Genomic DNA, 24,401 nt, shown 5'->3' with positions numbered 1-24,401 from the left:
ACTGAAAGAAATCCGAAAATTTTTTCTGCTTCTAAAGGGCTAAAAGTGAAAAGAGCATTCAGCGTTTGTTTTGGAGTGAGTTATACAGCCAGCGCACACCCCAAGCAATGAGAGTAGCATCACCAAGCTCCCTCCCCAGGTACTATACCCAGTATCTCAGCATCAAGCTGCCATAGCTTTGAATGAGGACCATCTGTGTCTTATTGATGTATTTTTTGCATCCTTAGGTAACTGCCTCTTTGCTTCATACCCTTTCAGTTTAGGAAAGATCTCGTGGGACCACTCTACTTTCAGATAGAGGGGAAACCTGTCCTCAGGCTAAGAGACCACATGGGACCTTGAGAAAGCTGCCAGCCTTCCCCCTTCTACGTCATGAGTAAAGAGCTCTCAAGACTTACCATGTTCATCAATAAAGACATGCATCGCATCCACAGACATCTCATCTTGCACAGATGTTTCAGGTCCACTGATGACTTGCAACACAGAACTATCTTGTTGGGAAGTTACCCTGTAGATTATCTGCCTCTGTCTACTGCCCTGGAAACTTAACATACATAAAAATTTCAGAAACAATGTGGAACGCCTCCTTACCCTTAAGAAAGCATTAAAAGAAGCAGCCAGTAAGTGAGGCTGCACCAGCATGAAGCTATAGACGTAAGTTATCCTTACAGGGTCGGGATCTTGGCAGGTTCAGTGAGCCCGGGGCTGGTGCTGGTGTGCTCTTGACTTTGCACGTCTGGTTTTCCTTGCTTGGCGTTGGGTCCACTGGGCTTCTCACTTTCTAGGATTTCCTCCTTTTTCTCCTGGGAATGGTTATCTGAAAAACATTGCTTTATGTGTTAACATCATATTAAATAAGAAATTAATGGGAAGATACTTGGAAACAAGTTACCAAAACTGAAGCAAGAATAGATAGAAAATCTAAATAGCTCCTATGAATTCAGAATAAATACATTTAAAATAAATTAAATACATTTTATTTAGATAAATTTTCATTTTACTAATTACGAAAGTACCTAAATATTTTTGAAAAACAGAAGTGTGTATGTGTCAGAGACATGTTATTGAGACATCTACAAATACCATCACTTTACATATGGATTCAAGGACTCCCCTGTAATACTCCAGTGACCACTGGCTTACCCAGTTGAAAATCACCCTTTTGGCTAACTTAGTCCTGAAAGGTTCATAGCTCATACATGAATAGCATCGAGGAAAATAATGGCATAAATACCCTGGCGATTTTGGAGTAAAGTCTCATTTTGCGTTTTAAAACCTTATCAGTCTTTCCTTCTCACTCATTCTCAAAATCTAAATTTTCAAGCTGAAGGTAGAATTGGCCTCTTCATAAAGTAGGTGCTCATTAAGTAGAGCTGACCTTGAACCACACCTTGGCACTGTGGAGGACTCAGTGAGATACTATGCCTATGCCTTACCCTGAGAATATTTTAAGATGAATTAGAATTCCAAGATCAATAGGTATATATCGGGTTTTTGAAGTTTTAGAATCCTCTTTAAATAATGGACCAGAACAAGGGTCTTAGTTTACACCATTATGCAAAGTGGAATGACCCCTGAGGGTCAGCCGTCCTTATCTAAAGACACACCCAATGGCCACTTTTAAGGTCACAATGTCCTCTGTATTCCCATGACCAAAGATACCAATAGCTATCTTCTTCTGCATAAATTTTTGCCTGAGAGAAGAACACGATTGAGTGGTTTGAACCTACTGGCTCTTTCAAGACATGGCATTCAGAAAGCCCACCAAGATCTGTCTCAAAAGATGAAGTGGGGTCTAAATCACATCATCATGTATACAACAAAGTTTTTCATCCTTGGACTTGAAGTACTTAGAGAAACACTGCTGACTTCCAAGTGAGTCCTGAAGATAAATATTCCCAGTGCATCTGTGAAACGATCAGAATTTCTTTGGTACAAAAATGTTTGCCTTTCATTTGACAGCTTGTCAGGATAGAAGTTTTCACAGTTTTCAAGAAACACATTTGTGAGAAAGTGCTATCACAACAAACAGCTTTAGCCAGTGATCACGTCACGTAAAAACTGCAGGGAGGCATGTTTAGACAGCTCTGCCTTCTGACACTACATGTATGTGGACCCATCCATTCGCTTCGCTTCTAATACCTTAGTCTCTCCTTCCCTTAAATGGGCACATTACATATGTCAACCTATGGGTTATTTTTTTCTTTTTCCCTTTAAAAATACACGCTTATAGGAATTCTCTGTTTCTAAAAATAACATACATGAATGCCATGTAATTTAAAACTAGAGAAAAGGAAAAAAAATCTTAAATTACTCTTAACCCCACCATGCTGTTACAGGAGCCAATATGAGACATATCACACCAGTATTTTTTCTAGGCATCATTTTTTTTTCAAGATTTAAGTCATAATCCAGATGTTGATTTAGAACTGTTCTATTTGACTTAAAGTATTGTAAATATTTAATGACATTAGACATTCTCCTACATCATCTACATCATCTAAAAATGGAAGTTATATAATATTACATTAATATAATTTACTAAGCTAAATAGAACAGTTAGAAAACAAATGTTGTTTTCTAGCTGTTCTATTTATCTTAAAGTATTATAAATATTTAATTACATGAGATATTCTTCTACAGTATACAAAAATTGAAGTATATACTACATTTAAAAGTATAATTTATTAAACTAGACCCCTACTGTTATAAATTTAGGGTCTTTCAATTTTTCTATACTCCAGATAATTCTTCAATAATCATCTTCACGTGCATCATGATTATTTTCTTAGAAAGTCTAGAAGAAACTGAGTACACAAATGGATAATAGCCAGACAATATATATAAATACAGAACTCTGACCTACATGCTACAGCAACCAGCCCAGAAAACCAACCCATAACCTACAGTAACCAGCCAAGAAACCAATACACGATACAAGTCAGACTTGCAGGAACTCAGACCACTGCTTCTAGCAAATAGCTCAGAAAGCCAAATAATAACCCCTGTAACAATCAGTCCCAAATGGCCAAGACTTGAATAATAACAGAGCTTCCCTAATTTTTGCCCCTGCTTCCAACCAGAGAAATCCAACCAATCAGAAGGAGCCAAATACGCTCCCCTAACCAATCGCATAGGGTGCTCTAATTACCCCACCTCCAGCTTCCCCAGGCCAACAGCCTGCAATCACACCCAAAGCCTTCCTTTCTTCCACTACAAAGCTTTCCCACTCCTCTGCCTGCCTTGGAGTTGCTGCCAAAATGCTGGTGGTTGACTCTCGCTGTAGCAAGCTCTGAATGATAGCCTTAGTTCTTCTCATTTGAGCAGTCTTTGTTTATTTCCACAAAGTAAAATAAAGCTGTATCAAAAGAAAACAAAAACATGGCTTTAAAGGCTGTCGATAAGGGTGTGGTTTTCCATAACCTCAAATTCTAGAATATCCCCAAGACCTAAAAATTATTTAAAGGCCTTTGTGGAGATGACCTGGGTTGGAAATAAGAGCACCATAGAGGGCTTCCCTGGTGGCACAGTGGTTAAGAATCCACCTGCCAACACAGGGGACACGGGTTTGAGCCCAGGCCCGGGAAGATTCCACATGCCGCGGAGCCACTAAGCCCGTGCGCCACGACTACTGAATGAGCCACAACTACTGAGCCCACGTGCCACAACTACTGAGCCCATGCACCTAGAGCCCGTGCTCCGCAACAAGAGAAGCCACCGTAATGAGAAGCCCGCGCACCAAAGCCAAGAGTAGCCCCCGCTCACCGTAACTAGAGAAAGCCCACACGCAGCAACAAAGACCCAATGTAGCCAAAAATAAATAAATAAATTTATTTAAAAAAAAAAAGAGTACCATAGAGATACCTGGACAACCACATGTAAAAGAAAAAGATTAGAACATTTCTTCACACCATATGCAAAAATAAGCTCAAAATGGATTAAAGACCTAAATGTAAGATCAAAAAACAAAATACTCCCAGAAGAAAACATAGGCAGAACACTCTTTGACATAAATCGTAGTATTATCGTTTGCCTCTGTTTCCTAAGGTAAAGGAAACAAAAGCAAAAACAAACAAATGGGACTAATTAAACTTAAAAGCTTTTGTACAGCAAAGGAAACCACTGTCAAAACAAACAGACAACCTAATGATTGGGAGAAAATATTTGCAAATAATATGACCAATAAGGAGTTAATATCCAAAATATATAAACAGTTCATACAAATCAATAGCAAGAAAACAAATCAACCCGATTCAAAAAATGGGCAGAAGACATGAATAGACATTTTTCTAAAGAAGACATAAAGATGGCCAACAGGCACATGAAAAGACGCTCAACATTGCTAATCATCAGAGAAATGCAAATCAAAACCACAATGAGACGTTACCTCACACCTGTCAGAAGGGCTATCATCAAAAAGTCTACAGATAATACATGTTGTTGAGGATATGGAGAAAAGGGAACCCTAGTAATTGTTGGTGGGAATGTAAACTGGTACGGCCACTATGGAGAACAGTATGGAAATTCCTCAAAAACCTGAAAATAGAACCACCATATGATCCAGCAATCCCACTCCTGGGTATATATCTGAAGAAAAGGAAAACACTAATTTGAAAAGGTATTCACAGCATCAGTGTCTACAACAGCCAAGATATGTAAGCAACCTAAGTGTCCATCAACAGGTGAATGGATAAAGAAGATGTGGTATAGCTATTTCCAATGGAATACTACTCAGCCATAAAAAGGAATGAACTTTTGCCATTTGCAACAAAACGGATGGACTTGTAGTTATTATGCTTAGTGAAATAAGTCAGACAGAGAAAGACAAATACTGTATGTTATCACATATATGTGGAATCTAAAAAATAAAACTAGTGAATATAACAAAACAGAAACAGACTCACAGATATAGAGAACAAACTAGTGGTTACCAGTGGGGAGAGGGAAGGGGGGAGGGGCAAGGCAGGGGTGGGGGTTAAGAGGTACAAACTACTATGTTTAAAATAAATAAGCTACAAGGATATATTGTACAGCACCGGGAATATAGCCAATATTTTATAAGAACTTTAAATGAAGTACAATCTTTAAAAACTGTAAATCACTGTTAGATACCGGAAATAAATATAATATTGTAAATCAACTATATTTCAATAAAAAAAAATAGGAGGCAGGAGAGTAATTCCCAGGACAATAAGAAGAGCAAATGTTTGGTAATTTTAAAAAATTAAATTAAAAAAAAAACTCTGTCCCTGCCTGGAATAGGTATACGATCCAGTCCAACTCCTCCCTCCCTGTTGTACCTGCAAGTTCCCGACAACCAAGCCTGTTCCTTTCCATAGAAAACCTCATAGCATCCACATCTCTTTGCACACCCCCTAGGTTTCCAACTCAACCCTGTTCTGATTGAACGTGGCTGGCTGAAAAGTTTAAGAGCAGAAACTTAAGTAGACAGACCAAATAAACCTCACATATAGCCTGAGGGGAACCTCAGAAGAGAAGTCTGAAATTGATCAAGTACAAGACTTTTCACATATTTTCTTACTTGAATCATCACAGTAAATCTGTAACGTATTATTATTCCTGCTTTACTGAAGCTACTGTGACTCAGATGGATATGGTGAGTTGTCCAAGCTCACCCCGCTGGACGGCAAAACCAAAATTTGGCCCTGGGCTGTCAAGTTCCAAACCCAGAGCTCTGTCCTCCCCACACACAGCTTCCCGGAAAGAAACACATCACCCAGATCAGCATTACCTAATACAGTAGCCAGTGGCCACATGTGGCTACTTAAATGAAGTAAAATTCAATAAAATTAAAAATTCCACTTCTCAGCTGCACAATCCCCATTTCAAGTATTTAATAGCTACACGTGGCCAGTGCCTGCTGTCCTGGACGGCAGATCCGGGATAATTCCATCACTGCAGAAAGTTCTATTAGACAGTGCTGGTCAAGATGCGTGAACCTTTATATGAATTAGATGGTGAGAATCCAAATCTTGTATCAGAAAGTGTCTAGTATCTCAAAGTAACCAATGCTTTCTTGTACTGCATGTGTCTGTTATAAAGTTTAGCTGAATCCTTCCTGTTCTTGTTACTCCATATGCAAAATCTTGGATACACAGACATAGTAACACGGAGAATGCATTCACTTTACATAAGTTCAATATTCAGACTTAATGAATTTTTAGGCAAGATTGGACTGACCCACAAGCAGGGCAAGCCTTTTGGCAGAGCAACAGAAAGACAAAAGAAAAAAGAGCAAGTCGCTGGGAGCTGCCTGCATACAGCCAAAGGGTCCCCCTGACTGGCCCAAAGAGCAGAGAACAGGTAGCAGCAAAGGGACAATCATAGCACAAAGATATGCCACTGCCACGTGAACCACAACTTCCTGCAAGCAATCCTACCATATAGACACGCTCTCAGAGACCTAGGCAGAGGACACGGGTTCGAGCCCTGGTCCAGGAAGATCCCACATGCTGTGGAACAACTAAGCCTGCGCACCACAACTAGTGAGCCCAAGTGCCACAACTACTGAAGCCCGCGCGCCTAGAGCCCGTGCTCCACAACAAGAGAAGCCACCGCAGTAAGAAGCCCGTGCACTGTAATGAAGAGTAGTCCCCGCTTGCTGCAACTAGAGAAAGCCCGCACTCAGCAACGAAGACCCAACGCAGCCAAAAATAAAATTAATTAATTAATTAAAAATAAATAAATAAAGTTAAAAGACTTTGTAAAAACTCTAGTCCATGGGACTTCCCTGGCGGTCCAGTGGTTAGGACTCAGCGCTTTCACTGCCTTGGCCCCAGGTTCAATCCCTGGTAGGGGAACTAAGATTCCACAACCCATGTGGAGTGGCCACAAAAAAAAAACAAAAAAAACTCTAGTCCAGTAACATCCTTTGCCTGGGAGGAAACTGAGCCCAGAGATATTAAGAGAATGAATCTTCTATTCCTACAGGAAATATAGTTTATTATTTATGAGTGTTGACTCTGTAGCCAGACTGCCTGGAATCAAAGCTGAGTTGTAGACTTACTAGGCTAACTTGGGAAAGGTAGTGAAAACCAGCTGCAAAAAAGGAATGATAACAGGACCCATAACACAAAGTTACATGAAGACTAAATGAGTGAAAGTGAGACTAACTGTATAAAATATTGCTCAAACTGGGAACCCTTTTGAGAGTGAAAGGCAGCGTTATTAATAATTATTTTGGCAAAACACACATTAATAAGGGCCTTTTTGGACAAACCACCACGGATGGTCACCCGTGTTAATATCTGTAAAGTCCTTAGGATGGTGCCGGCGTGAATTAAGAGCTGTGTGGTTGTTATAATTATGTTTACAACTTGGGATAATTAGAGAATTCAGCACAGATTATATAATGGAATTCAACAGAAAAGTGGATTCCTTTCACAGAAATTTGCTTTACAATCAGCTTTCCCAGAATGAATCTATTCTATTATTTTTCATACCTTTACTTTTTAATTTATTTTTTTTAAAGTCTTATTGTATTTGTTACAACATTGCTTCTGTTTTATGTTTTGGTTTTTTTGGCTACGAGTCACGTGGGATCTTAGCTCCCCAACCAGGGATCGAACGTGCACCCCCTGCATTGGGAGGTGAAGTCTCAACCGCTGGACCGCCAGGGAAGTTCCGCATCTATTCTATTAAGGAAGAGCTACCTTCAGGGGTCTTGTCACCATGGTAAAATATAACTGCTCATTTCCTTAGAAGTAAACGTTCTTGCCTAGGGAAGCCAAATCTTCATTACTATGCCTTAAATTTCCTGGTGGAATAAGCCAGGTTTAATCCATGCTCATCACACAGCTTAGTTTTGATACACTCAGCAAATATCGGTGACGACACCAAGCACCCAACAATTACACAACAGTTATCCCGCTGTTTGCAAAATCAAATCACAGAAGCCCGCACCTCCAGGAAGCCCGCTGTCTTTGCTCTCCTCTGCCAGCTCATTCTTTTGGTTGGATACCACCACCTTGGAAGTATTAATTGATTCTAACAGGGAGACAAATTCCAGGAAGTTGGATTCATTTGGTATTTGTCCTTCCTTGGCCTCCAGGTCAGATTTGGAAGTTGGCATTGTTTGCTCTTTATCATTAATAACTTCTGCGGAACTTTTGCTCAAGAAGACGTCTGTCCCGCTGTCTACACTGAGGACTTGGGAGTGTCTCTTTTCCTGGCTGATTCTACAAGATGATGGGTCAAGGTTAGCCTGGACTTCCGTGCCCCCCTCAGACTCGGAGACCACATCAGGCGTGGGTGGCGGGGTTGTACAGGGGTCTCCTGGGGAAGGACTGTGGTCCTGGGTGGCATCGCCCCCGTCCCCAGATTCATAGCCAGAACATGGATTGGAAGACGCCTCCACCATCAATCTCTCCGGCGTCCTGTCACTTCCATTGCCTTCGGGACACACCATGCCTCCTCCTCCACCCTCAGACAGCTCAAGGGTGATGATGGGAATTCTCATCTGTTTCTCAGGACCAGCGGCCCCTGGGGGAACTGGCTCGGCATCACACGTGAAGCCGGTTGCCTCAGTACCAACCACCTTCAGGTGAAGAGAACTTTCCAAGTCTGTCATGGAGTTGGGGGTACTGCTCATGGTGATGACAATCTTAATGGGCTCGTGCAGACTCAACAGGTCTCCAGGTTGAGAAGTATCTATAAGAGTGACAGCAACCTCATTATCTGAGTCATCCACCTCCTGGTTCAAGGGTGGGTCCACCTGCTGGGAAACCTGCTCCCGCCCAGGTTTGGCGATGACGGTGTTACACTGAGGGCAGCTACTGCTCAGGCTGTCCTGAGGCGACTTGCTTTGCAACTGTTCCCTGATAGAGGCAAAATTCCCAGGTTCTGGGATCAGGACGGAATTCTCACTCCCCCAAGGCTGGAAAGAAACATCTGTCTCCAGTAAGTCGTATTGAGACAAAGACAGGTAGGGCACCTTCTTCACGGCTTCTTTGTCCACCAAGCCACCCTCGGATCTGTGGCAGAAGGGGGACTGCCCCTGGCCCCCTTTTTCCTTCCCTTTATCACTGATGCAAGTTTCTGCCACGACTGGTTTCACTGGTATTGCTGATGTGGTCATGGTTTCCGGCACGTGCCCTTTAGAAGCAGGTAAGCGTTCCGTTTTCATCCCAGGTGATGTAGATGACACTGGTGCTACGGGCTGGTCATCTGACACAATGACACCTGAAATCAACAACAACAGCAACTCGATTCACATCCAGAATGGATGAATAATGTCATGGAGCAAGACCGAATAATAACAAACTAAAAATAACACCAGCAACAAATGTGATAAGATGCTTAGTCTAAAAATAGCTCCTCCACTGTGAAATTGTTCTTGAAATCTCTATATTTAAAAAATAATTCAGGCTTGTAGCTTTCCCTCTTTTGTGGGCTTGGGAGGCAGACTAGTATGATTTAAACAACGTATTTGCAATCAGAAAGGTCCTGGCTCTGCTATTCACTAGCTACGTTATATTGGGCAAGTTACTTAATCCTTCTAAACCAAGGCAGGGAGGGTCCAAAATATTGATATATAAGGCTTGACAAGCAAAAGCAGCTTGGATTTTATGCTAAGAATAATGTGAACTCAGCAGAAGTTTTTCAATGCAGGGAAAGGAAGGGGTTCATTCTGGCCTCCAAAAGTTCTTTTCTAAGTCTTCTGAAGACAATCAAAAGACAATAAAATGGGAGGAGGAACCAAGATGGTGGAGTAGAAGGACGTGCTCTCACTCCCTCTTACGAGAGCACCAGAATCACAACTAGCTGCTGGACAATCATCGACAGGAAGACACTGGAACTCACCAAAAAAGATACCCGACATCCAAAGACAAAGGAGAAGCCACAATGAGACGGTAGGAGGGGCGCAATCACAGTAAAATCAAATCTCATAACTGACGGGTGGGTGACTCACAGACTGGCAAACACTTATACCAAAGAAGTCCACCCACTGGAGTGAAGGTTCTGAGCCCCACGTCAGGCTTCACAACCTGGGGGCCCGGCAACGGGAGGAGGAGTTCCTAGAGAATCAGACTTTGAAGCCTAGTGGGAATTGATTGCAGGACTTCAACAGCACTGGTGGAAACAGAGACCCCATTCTTGGAGGGCACACACAAAGTAGTGTGCGCATCAGGACCCAGGGGAAGGAGCAGTGACCCCATAGGAGACTGAACCAGACCTACCTGCTAGTGCTGGACGGTCTCCTGCAGGGGCGAGGGGTGGCTCTGTTTCACCATGGGGACAAGGACAGTGGCAGCAGAACTTCTGGGAGGTACTCCTTGGCGAGAGCCCTCCCAGAGTCTGTCATTAACCCCACCAAAGAGCCCAGGTAGACTCCAGTGTTGGGTTGCCTCAAGCAAAACAACCAACAGGGAGGGAACCCAGCCCCACCCATCAAGTGGATTAAAGTTTTACTGAGCTCTGCACACCACAGCAACAGTCAGCTCTACCCACCACCAGAGCCTCTCATCAAGCCTCTTAGATAGCCTCATCCACCAGAGGGCAGACAGCAGAAGCAAGAAAAACTACAGTCCTGCAGCCTGTGGAACAAAAACCACATTCACAGAAAGATAGACAAGATGAAAGGCAGAGGGCTATGTACCAGATGAAGGAACAAGATAAAACCCCAGAGAAACAACTAAATGAAGTGGAGATAGGCAACCTTCCAGAAAAAGAATTCAGAATAATGATAGTGAAGATGATCCAGGACCTCAGAAAAACAATGGAGGCAAAGATCGAGAAGATGCAAGAAATGTTTAACAAAGACCTAGAAGAATTAAAGAACAAACACCTAGAAGAATTAAAGAACAAACAAACAGAGATGAACAATACAATAACTGAAATGAAAAATACATTAGAAGGAATCAATAGCAGAATAAATGAGGCAGAAGAACGGATAAGTGACCTGGAAGACAGAATGGTGGAATTCACTGCTGCGGAACAGACTAAAGAAAAAAGAATGAAAAGAAATGAAGACAGCCTAAGAGACCTCTGGGACAGCATTAAATGCAACAACATTCGCATTATAGGGGTCCCAGAGGGAGAAGAGAGAGAGAAAGGACCTGAGAAAATATGTGAAGAGATTATAGTCAAAAACTTCCCTAACATGGGAAAGGAAATAGCCACCCAAGTCCAGGAAGCGCAGAGAGTCCCATACAGGATAAAACCAAGGAGAAACACGCCAAGACACATATTAATCAGATTGGCAAAAATTAAAGACAAAGAAAAATTACTGAAAGCAGCAAGGGAAAAACGACAAATAACATACAAGGAACTCCCATAAGGTTAACAGCTGATTTCCCAATAGAAACTCTACAAGCCAGAAGGGAGTGGCATGATATACTGAAAGTGATGAAAGGGAAGAACCTACAACCAAGATTACTCTACCCAGCAAGGATCTCATTCAGATTCGATGGAGAAATCAAAAGCTTTACAGACAAGCAAAAGCTAAGAGAATTCAGCACAACCAAACCAGCTCTACAACAAATGTTAAAGGAACTTCTCTAAGTGCGAAACACAAGAGAAGAAAAGAACCTACAAAAACAAACCCAAAACGATAAGAAAATGGTAACAGGAACATACATATCGATAATTACCTTAAACGTGAATGGATTAAATGCTCCAACCAAAAGACACATGCTTGCTGAATGGATACAAAAACAAGACCCATATAGATACTGTCTACACCCACTTCAGACCTAGGGACACATACAGACTGAAAGTGAGGGGATGGAAAAAGATATTCCATGCAAATGGAAATCAAAAGAAAGCTGGAGTAGCTATACTCATATCAGATAAAATAGACTTTAAAATAAAGAATGTTACAAGAGACAAGGAAGGACACTACATGATGATTAAGGGATCAATCCAAGAAGAAGATATAACTATTATAAATATATATGCACCCAACATAGGAGCACCTCAATACATAAGGCAACTGCTAATAGCTATAAAAGAGGAAATCAACAGAAACACAATAATAGTGGGGGACTTGAACACCTCACTTACACCAATGGACAGATCATCCAAAATGAAAATAAATAAGGAAACAAGTTTTAAAAGACACAATAGACCAGATAGATTTAATTGATATTTGTAGGACATTCCATCCAAAAACAGCAGATTACACTTTCTTCTCAAATGCACACGGAACATTCTCCAGGATATATCACATCTTGGGTCACAAATCAAGCCTCAGTAAATTTAAGAAAATCGAAATCATATGAAGCATCTTTTCTGACCACAACACTATGAGATTAGAAATGAATTACAGGGGAAAAAACATAAAAAACACAAACACATGGAGGCTAAACATTACGTTACTAAATAACCAAGAGATCACAGAAGAAATCAAAGAGGAAATCAAAACATACCTAGAGAAAAATGACAATGAAAACACGATGATCCAAACCCTATGGGATGCAGCAAAAGCAGTTCTAAGAGGGAAGTTTATAGCTATACAAGCCTATCTAAAGAAACAAGAAAAATTTCAAGTAATCAATCTAACCTTACACCTAAAGGAAAGAGAAAGAAGAACAAACAAAACCCAAAGTTAGCAGAAGAAAAGAAATCATAAAGATCCGAGCAGAAATAAATGAAATAGAAACAAAGAAAACAATAGCAAAGATCAATACAACTAAAAACTGGTTCTTTGAGAAGATAAACAAAATTGATAAACCATTAGGCAGACTCATCAAGAAAAAGAGGGAGAGGACTCAAATCAATAAAATTAGAAATGAAAAAGAAGTTACAACAGACACCGCAGAAATACAAAGCATCCTAAGAGACAACTACAAGCAGCTCTATGCCAATAAAATGGACAACCTGGAAGAAATGGACAAATTCTTAGAAAGGTATAACCTTCCAAGACTGAACCAGGAAGAAATAGAAAATATGAAAAGACCAATCACAAGTAATGAAATAGAAACTGTGATTAAAAATCTTCCAACAAACAAAGGCCAGGACAAGATGGCTTCACAGGTGAATTCTATCAAACATTTAGAGAAGAGCTAACACCTATCCTTCTCAAACTCTTCCAAAAAATTGCAGAGGAAAGAACACTCCCAAACTCATTCTCTGAGGGCACCATCACCCTGATAACAAAACCAGACAAAGATACTACAAAAAAAGAAAACTACAAACCAATATCACTGATAAATATAGATGCAAAAATCCTCAACAAAATACTAGCAAACAGAATCCAACAACACGTTAAAAGGATCATACACCATGATCAAGTGGGATTTATCCCAGGGATGCAAGGATTCTTCAATATATGCAAATCAATCAATGTGATACACCATATTAACAAATTGAAGAATAAAAACCATATATGATCATCTCAATAGATGCAGAAAAAGCTTTTGACAAAATTCATCACCCATTTAATGATAAAAACTCTCCAGAAAGTGGGCACAGAGGGAACCTACCTCAACATAATAAAGGCCATATACGACAAACCCACAGCAAACATCATTCTCAACAGTGAAAAACTGAAAGCATTTCCTCTAAGATCAGGAATAAGACAAAGATGTCCACTCTCGCCACTATTATTCAACATAGTTTTGGAAGTCCTAGCTACGGCAATCAGAGAAGAAAAAGAAATAAAAGGAATACAAATTGGAAAAGAAGAAGTAAAACTGTCACTGTTTGCAGATGACGTGATACTATACATAGAGAATCCTAAAAATGCCACCAGAAAACTACTAGAGCTAATCAATGAATTTGGTAAAGTAGCAGGATACAGAATTAATGCACAGAAATCTCTGGCATTCCTATACACTAATGATGAAAAATCTGAAAGAGAAATTATGGAAACACTCCCATTTACCATTGCAACAAAAAGAGTAAAATACTTAGGAATAAACCTACCTAGGGAGACAAAAGACCTGTATGCAGAAAACTGTAAGACACTGATGAAAGAAATTAAAGATGATACCAACAGATGGACTGATATACCATGTTCTTGGACTGGAAGAATCAATATTGTGAAAATGACTATACTACCCAAAGCAATCTACAGATTCAAAGCAATCCCTATCAAATTACCAATGGCATTTTTTACGGAACTAGAACAAATCATCTTAAAATTTGTATGGAGACACAAAAGACCCCGAATAGCCAAAGCAGTCTTGAGGGAAAAAAACGGAGCTGGAGGAATCAGACTCCCTGACTTCCGACTATACTACAAAGCTACAGTAATCAAGACAATATGGTACTGGCACAAAAACAGAAACACAGATCAATGGAACAAGATAGAAAACCCAGATATAAACCCACGCACCTATGGTCAACTAATCTATGACAAAGGAGACAAAGATATACAATGGAGAAAAGACAGTCTCTTCAATAAGTGGTGCTGGGTAAACTGGACAGCTACATGTAAAAGAATGAAATTAGAATACTCCCTAACACCATACACAAAAATAAACTCAAAATGGATCCAAGACCTACATGTAAGACCGGACACTATAAAACTCTTAGAGGAAAACATAGGAAGAACACTCTGACATAAATCACAGCAAGATCTTTTTTGATCCACTTCCTAGAGTAATGGAAATAAAAACAAAAATAAACAAATGGGACCTAATGAAATTTCAAAGCTTTTGCACAGCAAAGGAAACCATAAACAAGACAAAAAGACAACCCTCAGAATGGGAGAAAATATTTGCAAACGAATCAATGGACAAAGGATTAATCTCCAAAATATATAAACAGCTCATGCAGCTCAATATTAAAAAAACGAAGAACCCAATCCAAAAATGGGCAGAAGATCTAAATAGACATTTCTCCAAAGAAGACATACAGATGGCCAAGAAGCACATGAAAAGATGCTCAACATCACTAATTATTAGAGAAATGCAAATCAAAACTACAATGAGGTATCACCTCACACCAGTTAGAATGGGCATCACCAGAAAATCTACAAACAACAAATGCTGGAGAGGCTGTGGAGGAAAGGGAACCCTCTTGCACTGTTGATGGGAATGTAAATTGATACAGCCACTATGGAGAACAGTATGGAGGTTCCTTAGAAAACTAAAAATAGAACTACCATATGATCCAGCAATCCCACTACTGGGCATATACCTAGAGAAAACCATAATTCAAAAAGACACATGCACCCCAATGTTCGTTGCAGCACTATTTACAATAGCCAGGTCATGGAAGCAGCCTAAATGCCCATCGACAGACAAATGGATAAAGAAGTTGTGGTACATATATACAATGGACTATTACTCAGCCATAAAAAGGAACGAAATTGAGTCAGTTATAGAGACATGGATAGATCTAGAGACTGTCATACAGAGTGAAGTGAAGTAAGTCAGAAAGAGAAAAACAAATATCGTATATTAACACATGTATTTGGAACCTAGAAAAATGGTACAGATGAGCCGGTTTGCGGGGCAGAAGTTGAGACACAGATGTAGAGAACAAACGTATAGACACCAAGGGGGGACGACTGCAGTGGGGTGGGGATGGTGGTGTGCTGAATTGGACGATTGGGATTGACATGTATACACTGATGTGTATAAAATTGATGACTGATAAGAACCTGCAGTACAAACAAACAAACAAACAAAAACTAATACTAAACTTTCTTTGTATTATTTGTATGGAAATATGTTAATATAAATGTTTCAGACATTACATGAAATTTCTAAAAATCTTGTATGTTCTGGTATAATGTTATAAGTCATAATTCTAGTTATTACTTTAAAATGTATCTCAGAAATAACTAAAAAAAGACAATAAAATGAAATCTTAGTAAAAAAGTAAAACAAATATTTGTGGTGGGAGGGTTAAAAGAAAATTTCAGGAACAAAATTTGTAACTTGACAGAAATGCATATACACAGAATGCAATGTCATTTCCTCTGTCATTTTTCAGTGTAAGCATTATAATAAGAAGTATACTGTGTCGATGATGAATTTATCCTATTTTATATCTGCTATTATGAGCTGTATGAAAGGAGTCACAGACTACAGAAAGGACAATGAAATATAATCAATACAATATCACAGTCTGAACGTAGACATGATATACAAGTTCTGATAAGAAATAATGAAAATGAAGAGCTAAAGAAATGAAGGTAAAACATAACTGCAATCTTGGGTACAGTTCTAATTCTGAATGAATTCACTGGCATTCTGCTCTATGAAAATTATTTTTAGCTTCACTGAAGATAATGCTGTGATAAAATATTAAATGATGAGAATAAGCACTCTACCTTTGAGATCTTCCACTGTTTCCTGTTCTGGCAGCTCCTAAATAAATTAAAGAACAAATATCAATCAATATAAAAAAAAAAATCAATCAATATGACTCAGCTCCCTGCCCACTTCCAGGCAGTCAGCAGCCACTGTTTCTCTCAATGGCACATGGGAAAGACACAACAGAGTGTCCACTTAGAAAACAGGTAGCAAAGATGGACACAAAAATATCTAGAGTGTAGACATCCAACCAAGCCCACGGTGCTGTGAGAAAAGGGAGTTTGGCAATTAAGAAAGTAAGGAGAAAAAATAATGGGCTACTTCAGACTATAGTGAATAGAGCCCAAGAAAGTGAATCTAGAATAAAGGTGATTTAAGTATGATTTCATGTGGAGTGGTGGAGTGGATTCCAGGGGAAGGCATTGCAAATACGATGATTGAGATGAATGACAGACAGGACCAGGGAGAGGGCAGTGAAGGTGAGCTTAAGGGTTCTTCTGGTCGTGGTGCGGTCTCGGCAGGGCAGGCAGACTGCAGAGAAGGCCGGTGGGTGTGCTTGGAACGGGTGACTGGGTGTTTATCTCATGGTCCATGTGCTCCCCTCAGGTCATTGCCACCAAGAGGCCAGTATTTACAACCAGTGCACGTAAGTTGCAGTCACCACCATTGCACACTTCCATGATCAACACTCCAGCAGCATGAGGAGAGTGAAACAGAAAACAGACCACTAACCAGGAGCCCGGATGAATGATGAGAGTTTATGCTCTGTCCTCTGGAGCTGCCGTGGACGGGAGGCGTGGAGAGGGTTCGACTGGCCTCTTCCTTTTTACCGTTGTTAATCCGCCCATTATTGCTAAGCCACCATGAGAAACACAGGGGCAGTGATATTATCAAATAAAACTATGGCTCTTTTGACCTTAGTCCTTAAACAATTTTTTTCCCTTGATTCCACTTTGTCCAATTCATGGTATACACAATGGACTATTACTCAGCCATAAAAAAAGAAAGAAAGAATGCCATTTGCAGCAACATGGATGGACCTGGAGATTATCATACTAAGTCAGTCAGACAGAGAAAGACAAATACCATATGGTATCACTTATATGTGGAATCTATGATATGACACAAATGAACTTATATACAAAACAGAAACAGACTTAGAAAACAAACTTATGGTTACCAAAGGGGAAAAGGACGGGGAGGGATAAATTAGGAATTTGGGAGTCACATATACACACTACTATGTATAAAAGAGATAGACAACAGGGACCTACTGGATAGCACAGGGAATTATACTCAATATTTTGTAATAACCTATATGGGAAAAGAATCTGAAAAAGTATATATATATATATATATATATATATATATATATATATATATATACACACACACACACACATATACACACACACACACACACATAACTGAATCACTTTGTTGTACACCTGAAACTAACACAACATTGTAAGTCAACTATATTTCAAAAAAATATATATATGTATAAAAAAGGGGAAGAGTTCATGGTATACAAATTTTATTTTTAAAAGCTAATAAACATTACTTTAAAATAAGACATGCTCTCTTAAGGAACTATCAGAAATAAGACCAAGAATAGTGATGAATGCTCACTTGAGAATTACTCTTAATATTTTAGTTCTATGCAATGTATTACTTTTATATTAACAAACACAAATGTTCTTTCTGAAAATACTCTGGCGTGCACTAAGCATTGAGATGATGAGATAAAAATACTGAAGTGAAATATTTTGCTACGCTAAGCCTAATGCAAATGAATTTCAGAGCATGGTATAAGGTCATATTAAATAGTCAGTTAAACCGTCTGGATTATCCACGGTAAGGCATTATCATAAAATGCCTATCAACTTAGGCATTATTTTTATGCCTAAGTGTATGTTTAAATATAAGAAAAATGTACATATTTGTGTCTGCCTCTCCTGGCATATTTTCACAAACAACTCATACATGAGAAAAATTATTTTAATCAAAATTAAAACCTTTAAATTATGAACTAATGCATTAATGAGAAATGTTACCCTGTATTTTTATGATTGGTTATGTGGTCACTGATGGCCTCTTTGTCTTTATTTGGCTTTTCCTTCTTTCTGGAGGGCCTTTGCTGAATCACTTCTCCTTTATCAAACATGAGGTGTAGGCGATAACTGATCAATTTGATTATTGTGAAGAATATCGTCACTGAGCTGCAGTAAAAAAATACAGTGATGGCATTTGGAGGAAAAGCCTAGAGAAGAGAAAAGAAAGGAAAAAATGTATTTGCTTGTAGGATTACCTCCGGTCTTAAATCTGAAAGTATTTTAAAACTATTTATTGAACATAAATTGGGCGAGATTTCAAATTTTATTAGTTTTATGACTTTTCCTGTTCGTAATACCTGAAGAGAAAGAGCTACTACCTTTTTATTTTTTTAAAAAGTCTTTCTTATTTTTCAGGTGCTGGTACTAGCTGCAATGACCAACATGTGATTTGCAGACAGGAACCCCATAGAACAAAAGATACGTTATAGTGAGAGTCTCCAATTTCTACCAGCTCTTTTCTACAGGCTAGTCTGGTCTTCCGTGCATATGGTCTTCAAGGCCAGAGGAGGGCCTTTGAGATGCTGTTTTCTTCAACAAAACACAAACGGCCTTGCAGAGAACAAAGGGAAGGAGAAAGGTTAGTATAACGCCCCCTTGCTTTCCTCCCTGATTTCCCATTGGGTTAATATCATCAAGCCATGGACTTCTCTAGTGACATGACGTAGGCAGGGGCCATAAGAGGGTGTACTGCCTCTCAAAGGCAGAGGGACATTTCCAAAAGTGGCAAAGGATCTTTGCATGGAGATCACGGTGAACGTCAGCTCAATTCTGTCCAATCCCCTCAAGAAACAAAATGAATCGCTGGGATCCACGTAATTGTCCCACTCTGTAGGATACCCCACATCCCTTCCTATTTCTTTCACAGACCGTGGACCATGGCAGGTTCTCTGGTCCTTCCTAAATGAAATTCTTATCTTCTGGGATAGAAATGAATTCCTGAGGGTCCCAAGATGATACTAAGGACAACCTCAATAAACAGTGAGACCCTTTTAGCAATGCATCTCCCAGAAGGATCTCATAAGTCCAGTAATGATTCCAGTCAGTGCTGCAACCTGGAACACAGCGAGGCTCAGAGGCCACATGGCCCGGCCCCCTTCTGCTCCCATGCAGCCCCGGCACAACCTGCCCTGGTCCTATCTAACAATTTACCATCTGGGTAAGACCGTTCCTAAAACAGAATAGCCAAGCCAAAGGAACAACCAAGAAAGAGGAAACGATCACCTACAGTAAAAGCGGAAGTGAAGAATTTTCACCATCACTGACTTGTTTTCATTTCATGCGGATAAAAGTTCACAAATAAATATGAACTCATAAATAAGTGAATGACAGAATGATTAAATAAGATAAATATCAGATGGATAGAAATATATAAAGTCAGTTCCCCTCCCTGGAAGCAGATAAGTTCCACATTTACACATGTACCTCCTCATGAGAAGTTGTGAAGAACCTCAAGGAATATATAGCCAAGTTGAAGAGAGACAGAGAGGAGAGGCCATTAATAGCCCCCATCACTTTTCCTTAACATGTACGTATATTTCAGGTCTAAAAAAGTGTAGGCTAATAAAAAAGAATGAAATAATGCCATTTACAGCAAAATGGATGGACCTAGAGATTACCATACTAAGCGAAGTAAGTCAGAAAGAGAAACACAAATACCATATGACATCACTTATATGTGGGACCTAAAAAAAAAAATGATACAAATGAACTTATTTACAAAACAGACTCACAGATATAGAGAACAGATTTGTGGCTGCCGGGGAGGAGGGGAGAGGGGGCTCGGGGAGGGAAGGATTGGGAGTTTGGGGTTAGCAGATGCAAACTGTTATGTATAGGATGGATAAACAACAAGGTCCTACTGCAGAGCACAGGAAACTATATTCAGTATCCTGTGATAAACCATACTGGCAAAGAATATGAAAAAGAATGTATGTATATATAACTGAATCACTTTGCTGTACACCAGAAATTAACACAACATTGTAAATCAACCGTGCTTCAATAAAATATAAATTTAAAAAATAATAATATCAATAAATGTAGGCTAAAGCTAGAGAGTAAGTTTGAAGAAACTGATAAAGAAGCAATAAAACCCAGCAAATGCTAAAACCAACATGATGCTGAGTGAAGTAAGTCAGAGAAAGACAAGACAAATACTGTATGATCTCACTTACATGAAATTTATTTAAATATAAGTGAAATACAAATTTATATTAGTTTAAAACAAAAAGAAAAACACCAAACTTATAGAAAAAGAGATCAGATTTGTAGTTACCAGAGATGGGGGGGTGGGAGGAGGGAAACTGAAGGAAGGTGGTGAAAAGGTCTAAACTTACGAGAGTAATAAGTACTAAGGATGCCATGTATATGATGACTATAATTAACATTGCTGTATGATATACAGGAAAGTTGTTAAGAGGGTAGATTCTAATTCATCGCAAGAATTTTTTTCTTCTCTTTGTACTGTATCTATATGAGATGATGGATGTTAACTAAGCCCATGCTTAGCTGTGATAATCATTTCACAATATATGTAAACCAAACCATCAGGATGTCTACCTTAAACTTATACAGTGTCATGTGTCAATTACTTCTTAGTGAAAGTGGGGAGAAAAAGAAGGCAGATAAAAAAGTTTTTAATAAAAAATAAACCCCAGCAAACGTCTATGAGAATAGATTAGCAAACTGTCATATACAAATTATTTTTTAAAGGAGAATTATTTTATATTATTTTATTTTATTTATTTTCTTAGTTTTTGGCTGTGCTAGTGGGATCTTAGTTCCCCGACTAGGGATGGAACCCATGCCCCTTGCAACATAAGCACGGAGTCCTAACCACTGGACCACCAAGGAATTCCCTGTCATATACAAATTATATTCATAAGTTGTTTGAATTATAATGTAGCTTGTGTCTCATAGTATTCCAGTTAGTAGGGGTAGCAGGGAAAGTGCTCTCTCAATATCCCACGGGCTCTCCTACATTTCCCAGCCTACCTTGCAGTCAGGCTGGGCCCATGTGCCTACTTTTGGCCAATGGGCCATGAGCAGAAGTGGCCAGTGTCACTACTAAGCCTGAACAATTATGAGCTGGTGCCTCTTCCATGCCACTCTCCTCCTCTTTAGTTGATAATCTCAGAGGCCACGTTTTCCAGATCCATCTACAAGATAATAGAGCTTCCTTCAGCCTGGGCTCCTGGGTGACTCTATGGGACAAGGCCCTTACAGACCCAAGATGGACATGTAATAGAAGCGAGAAATAAACCTTTGATTCACTGAACCACTGAGATTTGGGGCATGGCAGCTAGCATGGTTTCACCTAAATTAATATTGGGGGGTACCATTTTATGGGGAAGCTTCCATTCAAGATTAGAGATAAAAACCCTAAGGCATTGGGAAAAGAAGGTTAGGGATGAAGGGGGAGAGAGAAAAGATTATATATGGATACTGGGGAAATTCATTTGGAAAAAAACTGACTTGCCACTATTCTCATAAATATGGGCTACAGCATAAGCTTAGTAATGTTGGAATTAAGAGAAGGCAAGAAGCTTGAAGTTGAAGTTGACATGAACATTAGTAACTAGTTTGCAACCCAGGTGAGAAGAGGTCCTGTCTCATCCTCGACGAAGGACCACTTAGCACTCTGTCGCACCACTGAAAAGCCCCTACACCGCACCAGACCCTAGTAAGAGATAGACATTTTACTGAAAATTTCCTTGGCGAGAGGAAAGGTTTCACAGCACGTGACTCATGGCACATTATTCCTCCCCAAATTCTCTGCTCTCATGATTCCTTTAAAAACCTCTCCCCCTTCAGTAGACCCTCCAAATGGAATCTAGCATCCTCTAAATGTCCCCTTTTTATGCCATATAATTAGAGCTCTGCCCATATTCCCCCAATTCTACATTCCCAGGAACATCACTGAAAATTCCTATCAAGGCCATTTTTCTGCTGACCTCATTATGCTCAGTCAACAAAAGATCTCCAGCTTCTAGAATTTTCTCTCCTATAAGTATGCATGCAAGGAAAGGAAGAGGGTTTAGGAGAAATCTGTCATGAATGAGCAGTTTTAAATTTGTATTTAATTTCGATCCCAGATTTTTCCCCCGATATAAGGTATATTCAGATCTTGAATAGAGGTTTACTTGTTCTAAGGTAAATCACAATTTTTTCTTGTTTACATGAACTTAGCATTTTAACACAACCTTATTAACCATAGGAGGCAACCTTTCTCAGAATTATATTCTGAAAAGGATGATGGATGTTAACAGCAATCTGGCTGTTACTCCCCAACACTCCACTGAAAATGTTCTTGTCAACGTCTCTAAAGACAACAATTCAATCCAATTTTCTCAGCAGCCCTCAACACAGTTCCTCGCTTCTTGAAATGCTCACCTCTTTCTGCTTCTAAGAGGCCACACTCTCCTAGCTTTGTCCCTGCCTCACTCACAGCTCCTCTTTGCCTTACGTCTGAGTCTAGAGCTCCTGGGGCCTCAGCCCTCTTCTCTCTTCCTACACGTTCTCACTCAGTCCCTTGGCAGTCAATGGAATCCCTATATTGATGATTTTCCAATCCATATCTCTGGCTTAGACAGCTTATCTAAGCTCCCCACACCTATATCCAACTACCTAGTCAACATCTCCACTTTCACATCTAAAAGGAAACTCCAAGCTAACATGTCTAAAATTAGGTATTTAGTTTCATGTCCTTTGTCACCAACTGTCCTCTCCTACATACCCTTTCCCACCTCAGTCAACGGTACCCCAAACACTTGCTGCTCAAACCAGGTAACTGGGCATAACCCTTGATTTCATCCTTACTTCTCCACCCCAAAAATGAACATATCACTAAATCTTATCAAACTAGATCCACATTTCTCCATCTTTACTGCCAACATCACCTCTGGGCTGGACCAACAAAATAGCCTCTGAACCTCCCACTTCTATCCTGCTCTTTCTCGAATCTACTCTCCGCCCAGCAGCCAGAGACATTTTTTGACAAAGTAAACTGGCATATCTTTTTAATGTGTTTTTTAACCTGTTTTATACCTCCCAAAATTATTAAATAAACAAAGATGGAGGGAAAAAAACTAAAATTAAACACCCACAGATGAACCTAACCATATAGCAAATGGATAGCATAACAACAAAGACAAATCAAAAATTAGATATAAAAAATTATTAGGGACTTCCCTGGTGGTCCAGTGGGTAAGACTCTGCACTCCCAATGCAGAGGACCCGGGTTGGATCCCTGGTGAGGGAACTGGAACCCGCATGCATGCCACAACTAAGAGTTTGCATGCCGCAACTAAGAAGTCCGCATGCTGCAACTAAAGATCCCACGTGCCGCAACTAAGAAGTCCACATGCCACAACGAAGATACTGAAACCAAGACCCAGTGCAGCCAAAATTAATAAATAAATAAAATAAGTATTTTTTAAAAAGGACTTAATCCTATACAAATATTGAATCATTACATCATAAACCATAATCTAATATGATGTTATATGTCAATTATATCTCAATAAAAAAAATTTTTAATAATTAATCCAAGTAACTTTAGAAAACAATACTCTCACAGCACATTATTGCTATATTCTTAAAATAATAATAATAACAAAAACACAAAACAATCTTGGACTTAACCAAAAGATTTTCTTTTGGTAGAGGTATGGGAGTAGTAATTCCTGTGTATATTTTAGGATTGAAAAAATGATATTGTTGGCAACCAGAGTTCTCACTGTGGGAAAAAAGGAGATACAAATGTGGAGCAGGTGAAGGAAAAGAAAAATCCTTTAACTTGGATCAGATTTTAAAGGTTTCAGAACAACTCTCAGTAGACGACTGCTAGATAGATAGGTAGATATGCTCCCCTAGCTCTGTCTACTGAAAGGACCTAGAAGCAAAGACAACCCCAAAGCAATAAATATAACTACAGCTTCCCCAAATCTTGGATTCCAAATGCCACTTCCCACCAAAAGGATCAGGGCTCCTTAGAGTAATGACTGGTTTTTCCAGGGCTGGAGCAGAAAATGTATAAGCTAAGTGTGGACTAACT

At 39.5% G+C, this 24,401-nt stretch overlaps 1 protein-coding gene across 2 annotated transcripts in view; it reads right to left on the bottom strand.

Annotated features, from left to right (window-relative positions):
* The window catches only part of PCNX2 (pecanex 2), a 274,216-nt gene that overhangs the window by 236,978 nt on the left and 12,837 nt on the right, over nt 1-24,401 (bottom strand). For both annotated transcript variants that reach the window (XM_060035057.1, XM_060035058.1), the window contains exons 2-7: nt 18,287-18,492; nt 16,962-17,082; nt 16,247-16,283; nt 7,924-9,201; nt 670-817; nt 399-544 (exon numbers count right to left, since the gene is read on the bottom strand). In XM_060035057.1, the coding sequence (XP_059891040.1) occupies nt 399-544; nt 670-817; nt 7,924-9,201; nt 16,247-16,283; nt 16,962-17,082; nt 18,287-18,492 (1,936 nt within the window). The remainder of the gene's footprint in view (nt 1-398; nt 545-669; nt 818-7,923; nt 9,202-16,246; nt 16,284-16,961; nt 17,083-18,286; nt 18,493-24,401) is intronic.

This window comes from Delphinus delphis, chromosome 16 (genome assembly GCF_949987515.2).
Source record: "Delphinus delphis chromosome 16, mDelDel1.2, whole genome shotgun sequence".
Taxonomy (NCBI): domain Eukaryota; kingdom Metazoa; phylum Chordata; class Mammalia; order Artiodactyla; family Delphinidae; genus Delphinus; species Delphinus delphis.
The sequence above is the reverse complement of the archived record's forward strand: the minus strand, read 5'-3'. Positions and strand labels throughout refer to the sequence as shown.